Source organism: Paramisgurnus dabryanus, chromosome 1 (genome assembly GCF_030506205.2).
Source record: "Paramisgurnus dabryanus chromosome 1, PD_genome_1.1, whole genome shotgun sequence".
Classification (NCBI taxonomy): Eukaryota; Metazoa; Chordata; class Actinopteri; order Cypriniformes; family Cobitidae; genus Paramisgurnus; species Paramisgurnus dabryanus.
In genome coordinates, this window is record NC_133337.1 from 68385201 (window position 1) to 68408567 (window position 23367).

Here is a 23367-nt window from a genome sequence, read left to right on the forward strand (position 1 = left end):
CTGATTGGACACCCACCAAACAAGAGTAAACGTATCTCAAACACCGTTGACACCGGTGAACACCGTTTCCAGGAAACATGTTGTTCAACCCGGAAACCGTAGCCAAACGCTGTGCACGGTTTTGAACTTGAACGTGCCCCTGGGCTGCATATGTGTGGGGCGGGTCTATCAAAAGAAGGTCCAGATTCTGTTGGGGTAGGGGCGTATTTGTTTAGGTGATTTCAAATATCAACACTGGCTTTCAGAGATCGTGCAACTCGCCTCACCTTTAATTTCCTCCCCTCCTTAAAACAATCTCTCTTTACTTCTGGTTACGACGAATGGCTTTAGGACAGGTTTGCAGTGATTAGCAATTGGCAACATGACCCAACTTCCAATGATCCAGTCAGTTCTCAGTGGACAAATTCAAGTCCCACCCTACAGTTTTTCTTATTTCAGAAGCCGTTTCACATTTGGATATACATCACAATGGGAAAAATATGACAAAATCGCTACTTCGGTTTCATGATGACTTTAACAAGTTGATCCCAAAGTGGTTTTAGTGGATAAAATCTGTTTCCCTAAAGTTCACACAGGTGTTCAAGCTGAGTAACAACATGCAGGTGTATTTGATCACTTTATAGCTGACATAGTTAAATTTGACAACCAAACAGTGACACCTAATAAAATGATTTGTGTAATGTTTCGCTTGAAAACTGTGCTGTCTTCTAAATGAATGCCACTTGGTTTAATATTTTATTACGTAATACAAAAATATTATTTTTTAAGTGTGACCTTCCTTTAAAAACAGTGTGTCACAGATGATCGTATATGCATGTTATGATTGAGTTAAAGTTTAACCATTACTAATTTTTCATCCTATCACAGCCCAATGCTGCGAATGTCCTTTATTGTGTTCTCAAGCAGAGGGACCACAATCATGAAACTCACTGAAAACAGGTGCAGTGATATCACACTTTCTTTTCACTACAGTAGTTGCACTTTTATAATTTGTGACCCAATCTGTGAAACCCAGCTAAAGTCATTTAATTTGTGGTCTACTGTTTGTGTTAATTTGTGTAAATCAGTGGTTCCCAAACTGGGTGCCATGGGGCCCCCAGTTTTATACATTTTATAAAAAACATTAACTTATCATGTCTTTTGTGTAAATAAACCACAGAAAAATAAGGCTTCAAACCAACAGCATTACATTATATAATGTTAGATGTTTTGTTAAATTCAAATTTTAAGTTTGAGATTGTTTTATGTCATGAATTTTCTTTGTGGGTCGAGAAAGGGATGCACCCTACATATGGGGGGGGCACCCCCAACAGTTTGAAATCTTACATAATGTAAAGAACATTTTGTGAAAATATAACCTTGTTATCTTTATTATTGACTGAGTCATGTAAAAAATTTGAAATCAATGTGAAATCAAACTTTGCTGCTGTAGTGAGTTTAACCTGGGTTTCACAGACAGTTTCACATACCGTGTTATAAAAAGTTTGATTATTTGTTATCTCTGTTTGTGTATTTATTAATTTATTTCCTTGTTTCTTTTCAAAGGGAGATTATAAGGAAAGGACTTAATTCTTTAAAACGAGAGATCCCAGGTGGAGATACATTTATGCACCTTGGTTTAGAAAAGGTAGAAAAATGTTATAAAGCAATTTATCGCTCAGATGTAGCATAGAGCTGCTTTCATGTGTTTTGATTGTTTCTGATCATGTTATAAAAATCTTCATTCACAGGCAAATGAGCAAATATACCAGGGAAACTATGGTAAGCTTTATTAAAAACACCCAATGTTGACTTTCAACAGAGCTTTTATTGTACACTTCACAAGAAAACAAAAATCCACGAGGGGGCAAAACAACAATGACTATATTAATAAAACATCAAACAGACTAGACTAACTTCACATAGGACTTTAACAATAAACTTGACTTAAACTACACTTGACTAAACAGTTCTTACAAGAAGTTTACAAAGACGATGTGTTTTCCAAAACGAATGAGCACAGGACAGCAAACACAAGGGCTTTAAAGAAGGGAGCAAATCAAGAGGGAAACAGGTGACATGAATCACACAATAACAAGGGGTTTAACAAGGGGGACAGGGTCAGGAGACGAGACACGGAAACACAGCCCAAACAAGAGGTGCTGCCACACAAAACATTGTACTGCCAGAACCCTGTCACGAGGAGCTAGAAACAGAAGACAGGATTCTGACATACATATTGCTACTAAATGTATACATATCTGTAGCTAAATGGTATATTAGGAACTTTTCAAAGGGTACTGCTCCAGTGACAGCTTTTGTACCAGCATTTTTTTACTATATGGTCATAATAATGTGGAAACCTATTGTCTATTAGGGTGTTTTCAGACCTGTAGATCGATTGCTTTGTTCCGAAACCAGGGGTTAAATGGTTACAATGTTGCAATTTAATCTTGGTTTGTTTTGCATTCACAACATTTACAAATCGACCAAACTTTGTTAATACATTGGTTAGAGTGCATCTGTTTATGTTTCGGGATAACAGTCATACAAGATCTATTATATTTCAGAGAAGAGCAATTAAAGGGATAGGTCACCTTAAATGAAAATTCTGTCATCATTTTCTCATCCTCATGTTGTTCTAAACCTGTATGAATGTCTTTTTTCTGATGAACACAAAAAAATGTATTTTGATAAAAGATGGTGAGCACATAGCTGATTGTAACCACTGACTTCCAAAAATAAATTAATTCAGGTTTAGAACAATATGAGGATGAGAAAATGATTTTTCCTTTTTGGGTGAACTATCCCTTTAAAGATATTTTCAAAGGAAAAGATATTGAATGGCATTAGTGTGCTCACTAGAATTCCTCACCAAAGAGCTATCAGGTATGTTTATGGTTAATAAAGCAACAAGATAACCTGTTCATTGGTTCTGCTGGATCAAAGTGCTTATACTGAATCACTTCAGAGTTCGCTTGCAATCAGGCCGAGACCACCTCGTTCAGGCGATTGATTTGGTGCTAATCCGAGTGTATTTGCCGTATCCACATATGCCTAAATGAATCGAACCAAGGTAGAAAACACTCCAGGTTCGAAACAAAGGCTCAGCTCTGAAAACACCCTTAGTTGTCTCCCTCTATAAAAAAACGGCAAATTGAAATTAAATGTTTAGTAGGCTACGCACACTTGGTTGTCCCTACATTGGTTGTCCATACATATAGCCATGTCATACAGTTTGTTATCTTTCTCTGATGATTTGATCCTCACTTTCTAGGAACTGCAAGTGTCATAATTGCATTAACGGATGGTGAGCTACAGGAACATCAGCTGATTGCAGCTCAACAAGAGGTAACTCATGTAACCACGTCCAGCATTCATCCACTTATTGAATCTGAAGAGTGTAACTTTTTATTAATTGTGTCATTTTTTGTTTAATTTCTAACCCCAGGCAGCACGAGCTCGGACGTTGGGTGCAATTGTTTATTGTGTTGGAGTTAAAGACTTCAATGAGACACAGGTGATGTTTTGTTTGACGTCTTTAAAGTACATTTGTGTATAATTAAACTAATTCTGGCAACAGTAAAAATGTCAGTGTTAAAAGTTGGAGGTACTCCTAAGTTCAAGTACGTTGTTACCAGAATATAAATCTCTGGTACTTTATATGGTCAAACCAGCCAGTTGATGCTTAGATGAGCAGTAAATAAACTTGTGTTTGTTCTTTAGCTGGCTACCATAGCAGACACCAGTAAGCATGTGTTTCCTGTCCTGGGAGGTTTCCAGGCCCTGAGAGGAATGATTGACTCGGTAAAGTAAACCTTTCTGCTACTGATTCATTAAAAACAGTTCTTCAAGAGAAGCATTCCAATGAAATGTTATTTTGTCTTTTAGATCATCAAAAAATCCTGCATTGAGATCCTTGCTGCTGAACCATCAAGTGTATGTGCTGGAGGTATGAAATTATTCAACAAGGTCCTTGCTTTAGTTTTTTAATAGCTTTTTAATAAAACTTTATTTAAGAAAAACTACTTGATTATGGAGTTTTGTAGTTATGGATTTATATTAATAAGGATGTCTTTTAGGAAATTTAGCATTTTGTAAGTGTAATTGATTTTTATAGCATATTGTAAAAAGAATTTAAATTCATAACTCAACACTTTAAGTTTTTCAGATAAAGGCACAATATGTAGTGTTTGTCGTCAGTGGTCACTAAACAAAAACAATAGTATAGCTTGATGATGCTGTGAAAGAGCGTGAACCAATGGGAGTTGAAGTCTACACCTTCACTGTCGATAGGAATCAATCCAACAGAACACACAGATCATGTTCATGGATGATGTAATAAAATAAAGTTTTATAACCATGGCATTTAAATGTATGTCTATAATGTGGCTTGATAGAAGCAAGAACAGACTGCAGTGCTGGACGCTACAAGTTTTACGCTATAAACAAAAACATCTTAGGGCCGGTTTCCCAGACAGGGCTTATCCTAATCTCAGACTAAAATGCATGTTTGAGCTGCCTTAACACTTTGTACTGATGTATCTTAACATATATCAGTCCCATTGTTTTGTCTCAAAGTATTTTTTTGTAAGGTTTGTTTGTAAAAACTGCCTATATGTCCTAATATAACTAAGGCCTAGTCTTGGATTAATCTAAACCCTGTCCAGGAAACCTTTAGCCCTTTACTGTGGGCAAAGACTTGTTTTAATTCATGTAAGTACTCCGATCACAAATCTTTGACCCTATATACAGGGGTGAAGCATTGCTTAAATCTGCTAATTCTTTGAATTCAAACATTGTTACATATTTTATGCAAATATATAACAATGTGCTAGTAGTTTTTGAATATTTTGATGCAAAAATGTTACATATGGTGCCTTTAGTTTGTCTGAGCATTTGTCAGTTATTTAGATGTGTTTACACTTGTCAAAATGGCTGTTATACATATGAATAAATGGGCAAGTTTTCATAAAGGAAAATTTGAGCGTTAAACATGTATGACAGTCTGTTAAACAGATTTACTCAAGAGGAAAAATATGTCTTTGTGGTTTTATATTACACTGTGTTATTTGACCTCTGATTATTTCAACAGGAAAACAATGACCGATGTGCTGAAAAGACAGACAAGCTATATTTTAGCAGGGAAATGACGTAACTTGTTAAGATTTCTGGTCATTATTTTGAGTGAAAACTGTGGGAATCTGTGTTACAGAGTCATTTCAAGTGGTGGTGAGAGGTAACGGATTTCGACATGCCAGAAACATAGACCAGGTCCTGTGCAGCTTCAAAATCAACGACACATCCACGCTCAGTGAGTGTTTTTTTCTTGAGATATTCCCAAAAAGAGCCTGAGCACTTTTGCAAAATGAAAATGACGTTATAAAATCTGCATTGATGTCTTTTTTATTTGATTTACTAAACTTTTTTACTGAACATTTTCTTCTTGTGTTAACAGATTTTAAGCCTGCGACCGTGGAAGACACTTTCTTGCTATGTCCAGCGCCTGTTATAGATGAAGTTGGAAAGTAAGTGTATTTGTTATGAAGGTTTAAAGATCTTTCATGCATTAGACCATGTTTAAGATCTCTGTCAGAGGTCACATTCCACTTCCTACATAACTGTCTGGTTTACTTGTGAGGTCATCTTCTTGGCTCTGTATTTACCAGTATTACATGATTGAACCTGCTGACCCATCAGCTTGACCAAGCTTAAAGACCAGCTCTGCCAGGCTGAGAGGACTAGCTTAAACCTACTTCCATCTAAAACCAGCTGAAACCAGTCAACCAGTTTAGCCAAACTGGCCAAGCAGATTGTAGTTTGTACAAACTGACATAAAGCTTTAATAACGCTATCAAACTGGAAGGCAGGAAAAGCAACTGTGGTATACTGTCATCCAGGATCTTGGTTTTGGGCCAAAAACATCTTTCACATGTGTTCACTTTGGAGAGCGTTTTCATAAAGCTTTGTTTTCATTAACAGTAATGATGCATGGACGAAAGGACATAGATGTGTTTTTAAACAAAAACATCTTTGTGTGGACAAGGCCTTATTTGGGTTCGTGGTCATATTTTTTGTAATAGCATTTGCTTTCCTATCAATAGAATTAGAGCGTAAGCTTTAGATGATAACCGACTCTGAGGAGTGATTAAAGCTGATAATTCTTCAGGGTCATTCACATCATTGCGGTTATCCAACCCACACCCTCAGTTTCTCTTTGTTCCTCATCCTCGATTTCCTTCTGTCCATTTACAGCTCCCATAGACCATTGAAGTTCCATTTTTTCTCCCACACGAGTTTTAAAACTTCTGCATTTCACACACCTAAAAATAAAGTTTGATCAGTAGTTTTTTGCATGACTTAAAATTTAGAGCCCTTTATAGAGTACTTATTTGGCTATATGGTTTTCTGAAGTTTGTGACCTTCATGTACCTTTAGTCTGCGAGTGAAGTGACAAATGTTGTGGCCTCCCTCCTCAATCCTAACACTTCTTTTATTTCAATTTACGCTTTTTTATCTAATTCTGTGGTAGTAGTCCGGAGACCATAGAGTTCAAGCTTCTTCTTTAAGGACAACAAACCAAATGATTTAGCATAGATTCGAATTGGAAGTGCAGGTGAATTATAAACCAAAGGATAAAAGGTTCTTACTGAAGCGAATAGACCAATTTCGTGTTTGCAAACAGAGATGACGTTTTGTTGCCGGCGGAGCCAAACTGGTTGCAGAAAGTGACTGCTCCGCAGTAGGGTTGTGAAGTGTTTTAGCATTAAACCGTGATTTTTATGGGTCCGGTGTTCTGTCGAAGTCTGATTCCCCTATGTTTCCCTTTAGTGCAATGTTTCTTATAGCGTTTTAATCGCGTTACGTTTATTTTTTAGATAGATAAAAAGTTTAAATGGCTTGGCTACTGATATGCATGTATGTAATGTATATGTATTGTTCTTTTTTGCTAAATCAATTATTTTTACAGTCTGAATCGCTAAAGTACATATAAAAGCAATACTATCATGTATTATATATAATAGCGTTTATTAAATATTTCATAATTTTCCTGTTTTCTATTATTTCTTCCTTATATTTATCTTACGTGTTTGTTCTAAAACTATTATAAAAGTATTATGTTTAAACATACATTAAAAAGGCCTGTTATATATTTATAACACTTTTTACATCATGTGTGTGTGTGTGTGTGTGTGTGTGTGTGTGTGTGTGTGTGTGTGTGTGTGTGTGTGTGTGTGTGTGTGTGTGTGTGCTATATTTATTAAGTATGTAAACATAATAATTTTAGAACAAACAGGAAGAAGACATAAGCTAAGATATAAGGAAATAAAAAGAAATAATAGAAAACGAAAAAATTATGAAATATTTAAAAAAAATTGTGATATTATTGCTTTTTCAGTATTAAAAAACATTTATTCTGAATAAATTATAATTGTAACGTGATAAAAACGCTATAAGAAACACATGGAGGGAACAGACTTCGACAGAACACCGGACATCTTCTCTACTTATTTTCTATTCTAATTATTAAAAGATTTCCAGATGATTTCCTTGCTCCATTCTGTCCGTTTAAGGGCTTATTGTAATCATAAACACCTACGTTTATCTTCAAATGATGTCTTCGACGATGGTATTCTATAAAAATGAAAGCCATCTTCTTTGGCATTCTTATTCTGACACTTAACAGCACAACAGGACATTTTCTAGTGAGTTATCTTGCTCTTTTCACTCGTGTCTAATTCATTTTCACTGTTTTTCTGCAACCGCACGTAACTGTGACGTCTACTCTAAATTGGTCTATAAATTGCGCTATTTGCAATTGGATGCTTGAACATTTTGAGTTTACTTGCGTCATTCACACATGAAATCCACGTTTTTCTCATGTGAAATGCGCTTAATTTGCCGGCTTAAGCTAGCTTGTAGTCTCAATGTTTATATGTATCTATATAGCTGAAATTGAGAGAGAGCGTTTTTACAATGTACCAGATTGTCCGACTTCCTCACTTTCTTGCCAGCAAGATCCTTTTTATTCCTGTAGTTTTGTATAAAGTACGAATGTGTGTTGTACAGCTTTGGGTGTACAAATACAGTGACGATGATGTTGTCATCCATTGTTTTTTGTATTTCTGCCTCAGCTCGCTAAGTCATAATAACATCACTTCTAGAGCAAGCTCCTGACGGGTTAACGCGGCAGGAAAATCCGACAAGGTTCCGATTTTTTAACTCCCTCAATTTGCGCTGCGTCAAATGCCCGAAATGCTCAGTTCGCGCAAATTCCGCCGCAGGATGTCTATCATGTTTTTGCATTGACTTAACATGTAAATAACTCACGCTTAACGCTTCATGCGCATCTGGTGTGAACACACCATTAGCGTTTCTTATGCCCTATTCGTACACTAATTGTTTCTCATGAAGATGTCTGTAAAAATATTTTTTCATGCCGTCTCTGAGATAACACTCATGCGTTTGAAAGAAAATAAATTCATGGTGGATGTGTGAGTTTATAATTCTTTTCAGCGGTCTATATGGATGTGCAGAATGACTTATGCATTGATCCTCTTTTGTAAAACGTCAATTAAATTATTACTATTACACAACCTTGGTGTTTGTCATTCGCCCAGGCATTTTTACGCAAGTGGTCAGAGAAAAACACATTCTAGATTTGGACGGCAATAAAATCACTGACTACACCCTGTAAATTATGAAAATACCTTATGTACCCACAAAAAACAATTATCGAAAATGGCTTTATAGTTTCATCTACTATGGCAAAGGCATTGGGCTGTAACAATACATTAAAGCTCCTGTTCTTTCTGAGTTGTTGAAGCTTTCTTTGTGTTTAAAGTGCGCAATGTAACAAGTGTTTATGTTTCATGTGTAAAACACGCGTTATTTTTCCCACAATTTACAATTTACTTATCTGTTTACCGCTGTTTTCACTGTCCTAAAAACAGGCTGATGTCTTCCTTGTTCTATGAAGTCCCTCCTTCAGAAATACGTATCGAGTTCTGATTGTGTACTTTGTTTAGTTTTACCTTTCTTGCAGCACTTTATGGCCTCTTTCTCACGTTAAATTAATTTTTTTAATTAAGTTGGTAAGTAGCCGAATATTAATAGGCATAATGTAAAGTCAGCTGGTCATTATCGCAAAAGAAAACCACTTTGGCTTACAGTGCTTACATTTGGAGTCAGATGTTTATTTTGTGATAACGATTTGCCTACTGTATATTATCCCTTTATGTCAGATACATATGCAAACATGCAAACTTAGCAGTGTGTCTCAATCACTACCATCTGGAAAAAGTCATTATGTTCACTCGTTTTTTTTCCAAAAGTGGAATGTGGACCTTGTAGATGCTTTCATCAGAGAAGGATGAGCTTATCTGTCAAAAGAGCAAACTTGGCCTCCGTTGCATTTCTGACCCTGTTCTGTAGATAGAAACCTCATGAGTGAATGTTAAAAATCTGGAATGCTGTTTTTATCGAATGTTTGGAAGACCAGACAGCTGACTGCACCAAAAGTTAACCAGCACCCTACTGGGCTCTGTAAGGGTGATAATTATGGTCTTAAAGTTTTCTTTTTGCGTAACAAAAGAGCTACAAACCCTTCTATTTACAGCATGAGTAGCAGAACAAAAATGTGCAGGTTTCATATGTTTAATACTAAAATAAATAATAAATACTTAAATAAACAATTTCATTTATGTTTTTCACTTATTGCTGTGCAATATTAAAATGTTTTTAAAGTGAAAAAAAAAAGATGTTTGGTCTTCTACACTTTAGGGTGGTGTACCTGCAGGTCAGCATGAACGAGGGTCTGTCATTTATCACCAGCTCCGTACACATAACCACAACAGAGTGTGTAAGTCTGACTCCAAACACACCCAAAAACACAGCCAGCTTATGACATTAGCAGACAACTGAATGTTTTCAAGTGTCTTAAATGTATAATTATATTTAATTAAATTCACCAACCAATATAAATTATCATTTGAAGTCATTATATCATTACATTGAAAATCATTGCAAAGTTGTGTTAGTGCTATTCTCTCCTTTCCACACAACCCCTTATTATTTCTCTTGTGTTCTCCTCTCATCTCATCATCATCTCTCTCTCTCTCTCTCTCTCTCTCTCTCTCTCTCTCTCTCTCTCTCTCTCTCTCCCTCTCTCTCTCTCTCTTTCTCTCTCTCTCTCCATGAAACTTAGTTCACACACCATTCCCATACACACACATGAAGGGCTAAACCACAAGGGCTTAGTTTGCCCCAGGCCAAAAGCCCCAAAAGTTTCTGTTTCTGATTTTGACTGAGCAGGCTTTTTGCACATCCCACAAAATTGCCTTAAAAATGCACTGTGCTCTTCCTCTTTGACATATGCCAGTTTTTTTCTTTTCACTTTTTACACTGTTTGTATGTAAAGGACTGATTCAGTTATGTTATTTAGAGTTTATAGCACAGTTATTAGTATTTACAGCACATCAGATGGTATTACAATGGAACTATATTTCGCATGTTTGGTATAGTGTTGACTGATTACTGTTTACTACTATGGTATTTACCTGTCAGAAGCCTGGCCACACCTACTGACCATGTACTATTAAGTGATTATAATAAGCAAATAGCACAAATGGAAGTCGAGGGGTTATGTACTCACCAAAAAATCTCATATTTTAGCTTCTTTCAAGTTTTTCTCTTCTGTCTTTTATCTGTTATTTTATCTATTTGGAAAGCACATTGGTCAACAGCTGTTGTTTTAAATTGTGCTATATAAATAAATTGTCATTGTCAAGTATCCATCATTTAATTACATATACCCCTGGTTTCATAGACAAGGCTTAAGGCTAGTCCTAGACTAAAATACATGTTTGAGCTGTCTCAACTGAAAATACAGATCTTACAATAAGCCAGTGCTATTCATTTGTCTCAAGATACAAGCCAGTACATGTATGTTTTTTCTAAGGCATGTTTATTACAGATGCATTAACATCTTTATTTAACTAAGGCATAGTCCTGGCTTTAGCTATAAGCCTTGTCTGTGAAACCAGGCCATAAAGGCGCAGTATACCTTTGTGTAAAAATTTCATGTTAAAGGGACACTCAACTTGTTTTGAAAATAGGCTCATTTTCCAGCTTCCCTAGAGTTAAACAATTGAGTTTTACCGTATCCATTCAGCAGATCTCTGGGTCTGGCGGCACCACTTTTAGCGTACCATAGGGTGCTGCAGGTGCAGTGATATTACGCAGTGCCCGAAAATATTCCTCTGATATTGAAAGTTACCAAGGGGACACCTTTCGGTGCTACGTAATATTATTGCGCCTGCTGCACAAATGGTACGGCAGCAAAGTCCTTGATTATTAAGCCAGTTTGAGATTATAGTTCCTAGCCATATCGGCCCAGAAAATCGCACATTTTAATTTTCCGTCAGCCTTAGTACACAATGTAATTACAGAAGAGTCAAGTTTTAAATAGGAAAAATATTGAAACTCTTTGGTTATTTTTGAGCGCGATGCTAATGATCTAATCAGATTCAATGGATTATGCTAAGCTATGCTAAAAGTGGTACCACCAGACCCAGAGATCAGCTGAATGGATTCCAAAACGGTAAAAATCAAATATTTAACTCTAGGGGAGCTGGAAAATGAGCCTATGTTCAAAAAAAGTGGAGTGTCCCTTTAAGCATAAAAGCTAAGATTTGATCTAGTGTTTAGACCTTTTGTATAATAATACAGTGGTATTTTCATTGCACTTATTTTTGTTAATAATGTCTTTCTCTCACTGTCTTTCTCTCTCTCTCTCTCTCTCTCTATCTCTCTCTCTCTCAGTTTGATGGCACCATCCTCTTAATCACTCTTCTTGTGTTATTTCTGTTATTGGCTCTGTTGTTCATGTGGTGGTTTTGGCCGCTTTGCTGCACTGTAGTAAGTCTACGCCTCATTTATCATCTAAATTACCTGACATTGAGAAACTTTCATGTGTTTTCATGGCTTATCTTCCAGTGTTGTGTTCATCTTTAAGCCAGGGCATAAGGATTTGCCGTAAACGCTGTTATTAAGCGATTTAAACTCAAATGAGCAGTATAAGATTTTGATGAAATGAACAATGTGGATAAGATTTGCTTGCTATTCTAAATAATGCATACTGTATGTGACCATGTCTGTATAATCCAGGCTAAAGTCTCAATCTAATTATGAGATTAGGAGCATCAAAGTTTGATTTCAGTCACTGATTTCAGTTTCATTTCAATCTTTGATATGACCTTACTTAGGCAATATTAAAGATATTTAGGTTATATGTTATTTACATTATTTAGGATGATTTTATATAAAAACAGTAAATCACAAAAATGACTTTAGCTGGGTTTTCACAGACAGAGTCACATATATTCACTTGTGTTTTGATAATGTGACATATTCTGGGCTATATGCCTTAATATTAAACATGCTTGTTTTCGCAGGTGATCAAAGAACCGCCTCCTCCTCCACCTCCAGAGCCAGTGAGTTATAATTTTATCAATTAGAGGATTACCAGTTATAGTCACAGGTTTTTTATGGATAGGTGTAATGTTTAGGCAACTGCATAAATAATCCTTAGTGAGCATAGCTTGCCATCAGCATTAGGTCTTTGCATGAAGTTGAAAACACCTGTTAAGAGAGCCGTGGCTAAAATTCATAAAAATGTCAGCATGCTAATTTGTTTCTCACATTTTGCGTTCGATGAGTGTTAATTTGAGTAAATATATATATCTTTATATCTTTGTACAAAGCTCCTTCTTCCACCAACAATCATTCATCTTTAGCAATTGACGATTGGCCACTTTAATTGGAAGGCGGGACTTCCATATTGACTGCTGCTCTTTGCCCCATTCCTAGTAATACCAGTTACGGGCTGGTCAATAGAGGGCACGGGGCGCTGCCCCCCCAAATTATCCAGAGGAAAAGACTGTTTAAACAGGTTAAAAATAAGTAAATGATATATTGCAAATCATTTTAAAATTAAAATATTTAATGATGAATAAATAAATAAACAAACAAACAAACAAAAACACTTTAGTCCCTTACCAGCCACTACTGCAGCCTGATATTAATTGAAGATTCTGTAATCGAATTACATCTAAGACAACCAAACATGTCCAAATGTTTACTGAATCCAGGCTCCCAAAACAACAAATTTCATTAATAAATAAAGGAACTAGGATGAGACACACATTTAATACAGCTGCCTTTCTTCTTTAAACGAAAGATCTATCATAAGCCTCAAACCCCATTTGCACAGATAATGAGTTCAACACATTTTAACATCCACTAATAATGATCTCTCAAGTGTACTGTTCGTTCAAATAGATGTAAATTGGCCTCGTCTCCTAAACGTTTTTGGTAGCAGTTCCCATGTCAACATCTAAGCCGCAAAGTAACAAGAAACTGAATTATCTAACTAAGAGATTCATGACAAGACCTTAATGAAAGCCACAAGATGTTGAAGTATAACAACATCAGCATGTCAAAAAAGCAGCAATGTTTGCATGAGTCGTTTACTCCTGTGAGCGGATGTTTTTGTGTCTCATTGTGTGCATCATTTTCAGGAATCAGACGATGAGGATGGAATGCCAAAAAAGAAGTGGCCCACCGTAGATGCTTCATATTATGGTGGTCGAGGAGTTGGAGGAATTAAAAGAATGGAGGTTGGTACATTCAATAATGAAAAGTTATTGCAGTTAGTTGCTGGTTATTTATTGAACCACAAGCACTTTTGAATCACAAGGTTTGATTTTTATTAAAGGATTATTACACTTTCATAAATTAAATTCTGATAATCACCCCCATATCATCCAAGATATTTGTCTTTCTTTGTTCTGTCAAGAAAAAAATATTTTTTATCAGGATTTTTCTCCATATAGTGGACTTTAGTGGACCTCAACAGTTAACAGTTTAATGCAGTAAAAAAATGCATATTCAAAGGGCTCTAAAAGATCCCAACCGAGGCATAAGGGTCTTATCTAACAAAATGTTTGTCAACGTACTTTTAAACCACAGCTTCTCGTCTTGCTGTGTGATGCGCCAGCTTGACCCTACATATTACGGTAACATGTTGAAAGGTCACACATGGCGTTTGCGAAACTATCGCTCCAGTGTTTGCAAGTGAAAGTGGAGAAAGAGGACCATTCTGATGTTGTTGTATGTGGAATGATACTAATTTATGTCGTTGTGTCGCTTTATTGTTTAAAATGGTCCACAAATGTGCGTTTCACACATGTAACGCGTGACCTTTCAACGTGATTACATAATACGTAAGGTTGCGGTGGATGCATCACAATTATCAGAATTATTTTTTTATAAAAGTGGAGTATTCCTTTAAAGGAAATCCCAAGGAATGAATGGGGCTAGGCTAAATGCTAGCACAGTCACGACGCGTTGTACAAAAATAAAGTGCACTCATTGAATAATAATAGGTATGTATTAATTTGTCTAAGTTGTAAGAACATAGTAAAATATTGGAAATTTACCTTTAAAACTAATAGTTTCACCCTTTTAGGATTAGTTTGAAGGTCGCATTGGTTGAAAACTTTCCATGCCTGAGTCAAGTTTCCAGTTGTGTATTTAGGAATTTCTTTGATGTAAAGAGAGATTCAGCTGATGTATTTTGGAAATTTGTCCACCAAGATCACTGAACGCAGACTTCCAGAAGGAAGGGTAGATTTGCAGAAGTTAGCGGAGATAGAAGAGTACAGGGCCGGCGACTGCTCTAGACTCAAGCAGCTATCATAACTATAATACTCCCATATGTCAAACACTATCAGTTCAAATATCTACAACAGACCTAGAAGTAAGATATGAAAATATCTCAGGAGAAAATGTGAAAAACACACTTTTGGCTTAAAGATCTAATAAATATTCCAAGTCTGTTTGAAGCTGTGATCTAAAAAGACATTTTTGTGTTATGGTCCAGGTTCGCTGGGGAGGAAAAGGATCAACTGAAGAAGGTGCTAAGCTTGAAAAGCCCAAGAATGCTGTGATAAAGATGCCTGAGCAAGAGTTTGAGCCGTTTGAACCCAAACCTAGAAAGTCAGAAGGCAGGAGGCAAGCTCAAGACAGGAAGTGGTATTCTCCCATTAGGGTAAGGATTTATCGTGCAATGACGTTTAAAGCCTATCATAAGCTTTACTTTATAGATTTATTGTGTTGTTTTATTAAGTGCTGTGTGTTTAATAGCTAATTTTTTATGTTCAGGGTAAACTCGATGCAATTCTGGCTCTTTTCCGCCGTGGATACGACCAAGTTTCACTTATGAGACCTCAACCAGGAGATCACGTGAGTATCTAAGCCAAAGCCCATAAAAACCTGACCTCCATTATCGCTTTTCCAGAGCTGTGGTGTAAAAAGTGTGTTAAACCCTCAACTAGTTTCTACCAAAAGCTTTAGCCATTTAGTAGACGTAGTCCTATGGATTTTTGACTGGTTGGCTCTGCCCTAGCCCTGGCTACATCATACTTGGCCAGACATTTCTTGACCTTTAATTTGTCAACCCAGTCCAAAAATGCTCCGGAAGCCAAACCCGTGACGAGTGCCAAGAAACATCAGTCACAGCTTGCCACCTGCATCAAATCAGTAGCCACAGAAAAGAAACAAAACATAAATGTAGTGATTTTGTCTTGCTTTTTTGTCTAACATTGGCCTAACATTGGCAGTGATCTAGTAACGCATCTTTAAAACTGTGAATTATTTGCAGAAAATCGACCAAAACCTTTCTAACTGGCACTCAATGTTTAAGAAATATCTATCAAATTCAGCAGCTAAGGAACATACATGACTATTTTACATGCATCTCTTCCATGCAAATTTTGAATGACACATGGCAGATACAAAATCACAGCTATGGCCTTAAGCAGAAGGTTGCATGATGCAAAGTTTTTTTGCAGAGGATTGGTTCTCGCCTCTTTACCCTGTTTCACTCTCGACTGCTTTGTGGTTTGTGACGATAGGGCTGAAAAATGCCCAGACAGACATTTCTTTCACTTTCTCTCACTTTCAGGCATGGAAAACAAAAAGGCATCATTTCCTGTATAAAGTTACATTACTAAAGTATAAACCATATCCAGTGGTTCTTATACTAGGACATTTGACTGGTGTAATGTTTAAACTAAAACTATAGTGACATCTACTAAAGTTGAAGTCAAGGTCATGGCAACTTATTTTTTAAAGTTCGCCCGCCTTTTCAAAAATGAAAATGTTGTCATCATTTCCTCACCCTCATGTTGTTTATTTTGCTACAATATTTTGATAAATGATGGTAACCACACCGCTGCTGGTACCCACTGACTTAATAACTCTTTTACTTTCCATTCCTCTATAGTTCATGTGGTTGCACATAGCTGTGCATTCCCACCGTGATTTTTCATACGACGAGGTTGTTTCGTTTGAATTCTTTTGGTTAGGTTCAGAGCTCAGCAGTACTGAATATGTCTGTGTATATGTTTGCCTGTCCTCTATAGTGTATTATTATCTCTTCCCAGTCTGGTTTTCTCATCTGCGCTATGGCTAAGCCCTCTTCATCATGCTTCTGCATTCATTACCACAATGCGCAGAGATCAGTTTTCCACTGGCTGTTTCAGCTGCTCTGACGTAAAATCCGGTGGGTCAAAACTCTGAGGTTTAATTAGAGGCTTTCAGTGTGACCCCCCTCCCCATCAGCAAACGCCCCCTCACACACTCGCTCTGGTAGAGGTTAGTGTATGAGGTCATATACACCGCTGTTTCTACAAAACGGCCACATCAAACACTTCAGGCATCGTCTTGAGACTTACTTCAGGTTTATGGCTCCAGCTATAATTGCAGATGTTTTAGAAGGTCTTTTACCTCAGCCATGTTTGTTTCTTTGTCGTGGACCTGTTGAAAACACCTACCTCACCACCAGTCTTGTAATGTACACTTAAAGGTCACTTAATACATGTTGTTTCTGCTAATCTTATGGTAATCTTGATTACCTATAGAGTAGGACTGCATCCTTCATATCCCCAAAGAGTCTTTAGTTTTATCAGATTTATAAAGAAAGATCTATACCGCTACATTCCCAGAAAAAAACTTACCTCCTGGGGGTGTACCGCGGGCAGAGCAAGTCACAAGCAAGCAACACACACAAAACATTATCCCACTATCTCTGGATAACTTATGATTCACTACATGTTTGTGTGGTTTACATTATATGCACTTAAGCACCCATTGCCAACAACACACAGACATTTGATGCAGTTTTACCTACCATCTGCAACTTATGCCACAGTTTGGATCACCCCATTTCAACAAAATCCACCGTTAAACAAACACACTTGCACAACTCAACTGCTACCCCACAAACTATATTCATTGTTTCCATAATACTGGGTTCTGGGAAGCTGAATAAGCTTAAATTTCTCTCACAAACAAACACACTTCTTTGGTTGACGTTGATTTCATGTCATTTTTTGGTTGGTGTGTGCTTGCGTTATTCGGGTTAAAATGCCCGTATAAGGACTTCTACTGTACTTCCTGCACTGAAATTGCCCATAAAAGAAATAAAGCAAGATTATTTCATATACATTTTTCAAGTCCGAAAAAACTTTACGAAACTTGCACCTGGCAAAGTGCATTTGGCACAGAAATACTCTGTCATATGTCCAACTGCTTTGTCTGAAATAGCTTTATCCCCCCTCCCCTTTAAAGGATGCTGACTTAAGGGTCAACATGAAATGGCATTTGTTGCCCATTTTACTTCTTTAAAGGCGAGGTACATGATCTCTGAAAGCCAATGTTGACATTTGAAATCACCTAAACAAACACGCCCCCAACCCAAGAATAGTCCAGAATCTGGACCTTCTTTTAATAGACCCTCCCCACACATACGCAACCCAGGCAACGATGTTGGTTAGTACAGTGGTTCCCAAACTTTTTCAGTGTGCGACCCCCCTTGTGTATGGTGCATTCCTTCGCGGCCCCCCAAAGAAAATTTGTGACAAAAAACTGTTCTAAAACTCAACATTTTAATAAAAAAACATTAAATTATACAAAAAAGTAGTGATTTTGCTTAGTAGCCTTATTTTTTTAGGTTTAATTACACAGAATTCATGATAAATTAATGTATTTCAAAAGATTTCATAAAACTGCCCCCCCCCCCCCGGCACCATCTTGCGGCCCCCAGTTTGAAAACCACTGGGTTAGTAGACACGCCCCTTACTGCTGATTGGCTACAAGTGTGTTTTGGTACTCGTCCCGACTCCCTTTTCCAAAGTGTTTTTTTTAAACTCATGCACCATGAAACAGGATATTTTAAGGGGTCGATGTTGCTAAAAAGAACATTATTTTCTGTATTTAGTGTAATGCAATGCTTTTATGTGGTTTAAAGTCACAAGGAAATTAATATTAAAAACGTAATTTTTTGGAATATTGTTGTATTTTTTTTAGAAATGACTTTTCAGTGAGCTTTGTTACTTTAAAAAAATCACGTGCAATGATAATCTTTAATTGAAAAATGCAAATCTCCTCCCCTCTTTGAAACAATCTCGCTTTACTAACCGTTTAGCAAAAAGCAACATGACTCAACTTCCAAAAATCCAATTAATTCTCGATGGACAAATTCAAGTCCCGCCCTATCTGTTTGTCTCATTTCAGAAGCCTTTTCATTTAGATATACGTCACGATGGGAAAAATAAGACAATCATTACTTCTGTTTTACTGTTAAGGTTCAAAAACATATTATTCTCCACATATTGTGAAACTTTTAAAGCCTTTCTCTATGCCCCGCCTGATTGGTCGGCAGTACATTCCGATTGGCCAAATACTTCAAGACTGTGACAGAAATGTCACGTCCCTTCGCAAATTTGCAATATCTGCTTCCAAAGCACAGCGTCTCCTCTGCATGGCGGCGGCAACAATACTACAGCGAGAATACAATTCTTTGCATGCATTTGGGAGGTGTTATGCAAATCTTTCCACACAGTGACATAGATACTGTATGTGGGGGGGTGTTTGAATGAGGCACTTTAGGAAGGTGTGGATGAGGCTTTACTTTTAGAAAGAATATCTCTTGGGTAGGAGATTTTAATCTTTGTGGATTTACGGATCTTCTATAGGCACAATGAAAACATGAAATTTCATCAATTGGCATTGCTGCAAAGATCCCTTTCACCTTTGTTTTAAGGTGGAGCAAAGAAACCATTTTTTTTTTAAATGCATGCACAGATATTGTTCACAATAACACTAGGAATGTGTATAAAAGGTATAGCATAAAATGAATTTGTAAAACACAATTAAAAAATAAATAAAATTAGTTTCCATTGCGTAATTATAAGATCTAAGATGACCTAATTCATTCATTACAGGATCAGAAAAACTCAGTGGACCAAACACTATCACTTCAGTCTTGGATTCATTTAGGTGAAGATAATTGGCCCTTAATTAATTACATCAAGAAATCAAATAAATATATATTGTATATAGTTTACAAATAAAACTGTCTAATGTTGATAAAGTCCAGACAGTCTCTCCGGAGGTTTGGGGTTATAGAGGATTTTAGACTTTCCATGATGTGTAATTTATAATTCTGGGTGATTTCATCTGTGGTTTTCACAGGGCTTCAGCCAATATGTGAGATGTGTGTGTGTTTATGTGTGTGTGTAGGAGAGAGGGCTAAAAATTAGTAAAGCAGAGAAAGAAATGCTCAGATCTGGGTGTCATTACCACAGCAAGATTCTGGAAAATAGGACAAATGAATTCTTGTGTATTGGAATGCAGCCATTTTTAGCCGAGAGGATTACCTCACTGGTGTGAAACGTTGTTTTTCTTCTTGTTGTCCCCTCAGGGTCGATGCATCAACTTCACAAGAGTGAAAGAGGAGGCGGCCAAAGCCCCTCCGAGAGCTCAGAGTCCTCCTCCACCCCCGCCAGACTATCGTGCGGTTCCCAGCCCGGTCACCCCCCCTCCAAACAGCCCACCCCCAAGAGGACCGCCTCTGGCTCAAACTCCGCCTGGTCCACCGCCTGCCCGACTACCCCCAGGACCACCCTGTCCCCCTCCGGCACGCCCCCCTCCCAACCTCAATGGTCAACCTTGAGATAAAAATGCAGCCCCCCTCCCCCTTGCAGTGCAATTCACAGCCAAATAAATCGCTTCTCTCGCCAAAGGATAACAAAAAATGCACATGGTATTTATCAGTCAAGTTAGATTATGAATCACGATGTGTTGTGTAGTTTGTTGCTGGGCAGCAAAAATTTTAAGAAAAGCAATCTCTGTAAGTAAATAACTGTTGTGACAAAAAATTCAACTACTGAGTTTTCCATAAGCAGATAAGTAAAGATCATTTTTAGTATTTCACAATGACTGAAATACGCCATTGTATCCAGGCTGGAGAGCTTGTGCTTGTTTAAAGGAATGTGTTTTTAATATTATGTTCAATTGAACATGAACACAAGAATAATCCCATGATATCAGCAAAAGATGGCAACATTTCTCGAATAACCAGTAATAGATGTTATGTTATACTGTACAGCATCATGTGCCTTGCTTGTAGATTTTATTTTGTTTTATTTCTCCCAAAAATTGTGTCAAGAGACTTTACAGTCTCTCTCAGGTGAGTCTCTGGTCAGAGAAAGTGGGACAGATGTTAAAATGTAAGAAGAATGCAAGTAATGAATGTGCAAAGGCTGCTTAGCATCACAATTAAATGTCTTTGTAAGTTCCTTCATATAAGGCAAATGACTCAAATTGCTGGACTTTTAGAAAGTGGTAAGAATGGTCAAAATTTTACAGAGCTTTACCTGGGTGAATTTCAGAGAAAATTAACCAGGTAACATCACACCCCAAATGTAAATATATTTTATTTCAATTTAAATACCATATACTTTTTATACATTATTGTTACCAAACATGGAAAAGGGACATTTTGGCATTATGGTAAAAAATAATTGGAAAGGATATAATTACACAAACACCTATTGAGTGGTTATTTAACATATGCTGGATTGTTTTAATTGTTGGGTCAAAAAAAGGTAAATTTAACCCAACGGCTGGATTTGTCCCTTTTTAATCCAACGCTGGGTTAAAAATAACCCAGCATTTTATAAAGTGTAGTGGTCATAAAAATGTCACCAAACCAAAATATAAGTCCTAAAAATAGGCTTTGTGGTCTTTAAACCTGATGTTTTATTTTCTTCTTTTGATATCAGTGTTAAATGAGCTTGACATGTTTTTTGAAATTCACCTCATCTGTTTGCCTGTTATGTTAGTCGTACAGGTTGAAAGTCAGGTCATGTTTTTTGTATTCCACACCTGTACTGTATGTTAATATTCATCTACATTTCACCATTGAACATAATTGCAACTGCAGGGCAGTTCACAGCATCTAATTTATTATCCCCACGCCTGAACGAAGGTACTTGAATACGACAAGGTGTCCTCTTTTTAAAACAGGATACTGTGCATGAAGCCAAATATAGAAAATGAAAAAAAATCACACGGTATCAAATAACAACCAGTGCCTTCGGTTTGTACGGTTTTTTTTATAACCTTTCTTTTGTACTTCATTCAAGTATGATACAGTAGCACTGTTTATACATTGTTTTATTCAAAATTGGTGCATGCATTTCATTCTCCCGTTCATGTAGTTTTGCAATCAGTAAGCAATATGAAACAAGTACTCAGCTGTGAACAAGCAAAAACTTTCAAATCACAAGAAAGATCATTATTAGGCATTATATGCGATGATTGCGGTATAATGCTGTTGGATATATGCATTTTCGATTGGATTTTATTTTTATTTTTTGCTTGTGGCATCTGAACATTGATTTGTAGTATTTCAGTAACACAAAACGCTGAAACCAGAATTATAAATTCACAATTATATTGTGTTACAATGTAATAAGTGTATTAACAACAATACTGAAGCATCTATTGAAAGGCTCATAAATGTTTACTTTTTCCACAGTATCAATAAAGGTTGACTTTCAAGCTTTTTCTGGCATTTGTCTAGTTATTGGGAGGGGGGGTGAGTGTGTGAAATGTAGAATATTGATTGGTGCTTTGCATAAATGTAAAAGTAAGTATTATATTTCTAGTAGGTGTGCTCCTCAAACGTTGATAGTTTTCTCATCTTTCCTAAACATCTGGGAAGTGTTTTTTGGTGGCTGACGACCTTTTGTTTCTTCACTGAAGATTATAAATGCTCTTTTTATTGATACAAATTTGAAAAGGTTGTAGCAGGGAAATATGGAGCAAGACCCAGTCTCTTCCACAAGAAGGATTGGCTGACGAAAGGAAGAGGGTGAACAATGGGAGATATTTTCTGCTGTGGAACTATGGGAACACTAGGAATGGGGAATGGGGTGGGACAAATAACATGTGCTGTGTAGGCAGATAACAGACAACACAGGTGGAAGAACAAACTGATTTAGTGAATAAAAACTGAGAGTAGATTGCAAACACAAACCTTATAAAAGGAAAGGGCTTTAAAGAGCACTAGACAAAGAAAACATGCACTTACTTATTTTTTTTTATATAATAAATAAAGAGATTTAGGCTTAGTTTTACAACAACAATTTAGAAAATAACTGAAAAGCTTTTCCTTTGGGTTTTGAAAAAATTTCACGTACACTGGAGAAAGTGAAAGTTGGACTAACTTTACAAATTCCTTCAGTAACAAAATTTTTTCAATTAAAATGTTCTCACTTAAAGTGAAAAATGTAAGTTGAAAACTCTTAATTTTTAGGTGTTACAAATTAAAGTAACTTTTAATTTTTTTTCACTTAAAGTGAGAAAATTTAAGTTGAAAAAATACATTTTTTTAAGTGTTACCAAAGTAGATCCAACTTTCACTTTTTACAGTGTACACATAACAAAAAAGATCCGCATTTAGATCTGCGAAAATGACTACAAGCATTGTATTATACATCCCAGGCCCCTGATGTTACTTTGTAAAGAAACACTTCACATCTTTGCATGTATGCATTCTTATAAAACAAACAATATGGTGAAAGCATCAAGCAGTTTTACAGCAAAACTACGGCAAAAGAATTCTTTGGCCAAAAATATGTTTTAAATATATATGATAAATACATTTTGTAGAAAGTAAACCTTTTTTTTGCAAATTTTTGAATTTGAAAATATATTTAGTTTTAACCTTCATATATATTAACATATTCAAAATGTATTTCAGGAGCAACAAATACATTTCTAACTTTTCAACCTATAAACCCAAAAATATATTTTTACTGGGCAAAATATAAAAGTTTGTATAAAATGTATAAGAATAAAAGGTACATAATAAAAAGTATGATCAAAATTAAGTCACAACCTCGAGCTTCGAATTAAAAAAAATGGATTCGTCGATGCTGCCATGCATGTCACGTCCGGTCGGCGGGAATAAAA

The 23367-nt window shown here is 36.4% G+C and overlaps 1 protein-coding gene across 1 annotated transcript in view; it reads left to right on the top strand.

The window, feature by feature from the left end:
* The window catches only part of antxr1c (ANTXR cell adhesion molecule 1c), a 34682-nt gene extending 12725 nt beyond the window's left edge, over positions 1–21957 (top strand). Inside the window, exons 3-18 of the mRNA XM_065257604.2 lie at positions 868–939; positions 1546–1627; positions 1731–1761; positions 3257–3330; positions 3431–3499; positions 3706–3786; positions 3871–3931; positions 5195–5293; positions 5438–5507; positions 9763–9841; positions 11803–11898; positions 12435–12473; positions 13560–13658; positions 14924–15091; positions 15205–15285; positions 19808–21957. Coding sequence (XP_065113676.2) covers positions 868–939; positions 1546–1627; positions 1731–1761; positions 3257–3330; positions 3431–3499; positions 3706–3786; positions 3871–3931; positions 5195–5293; positions 5438–5507; positions 9763–9841; positions 11803–11898; positions 12435–12473; positions 13560–13658; positions 14924–15091; positions 15205–15285; positions 19808–20059 — 1453 coding nt within the window. The 3' untranslated portion in view covers positions 20060–21957. The remainder of the gene's footprint in view (positions 1–867; positions 940–1545; positions 1628–1730; positions 1762–3256; positions 3331–3430; positions 3500–3705; positions 3787–3870; positions 3932–5194; positions 5294–5437; positions 5508–9762; positions 9842–11802; positions 11899–12434; positions 12474–13559; positions 13659–14923; positions 15092–15204; positions 15286–19807) is intronic.
* Positions 21958–23367: the final 1410 nt, after the last annotated feature.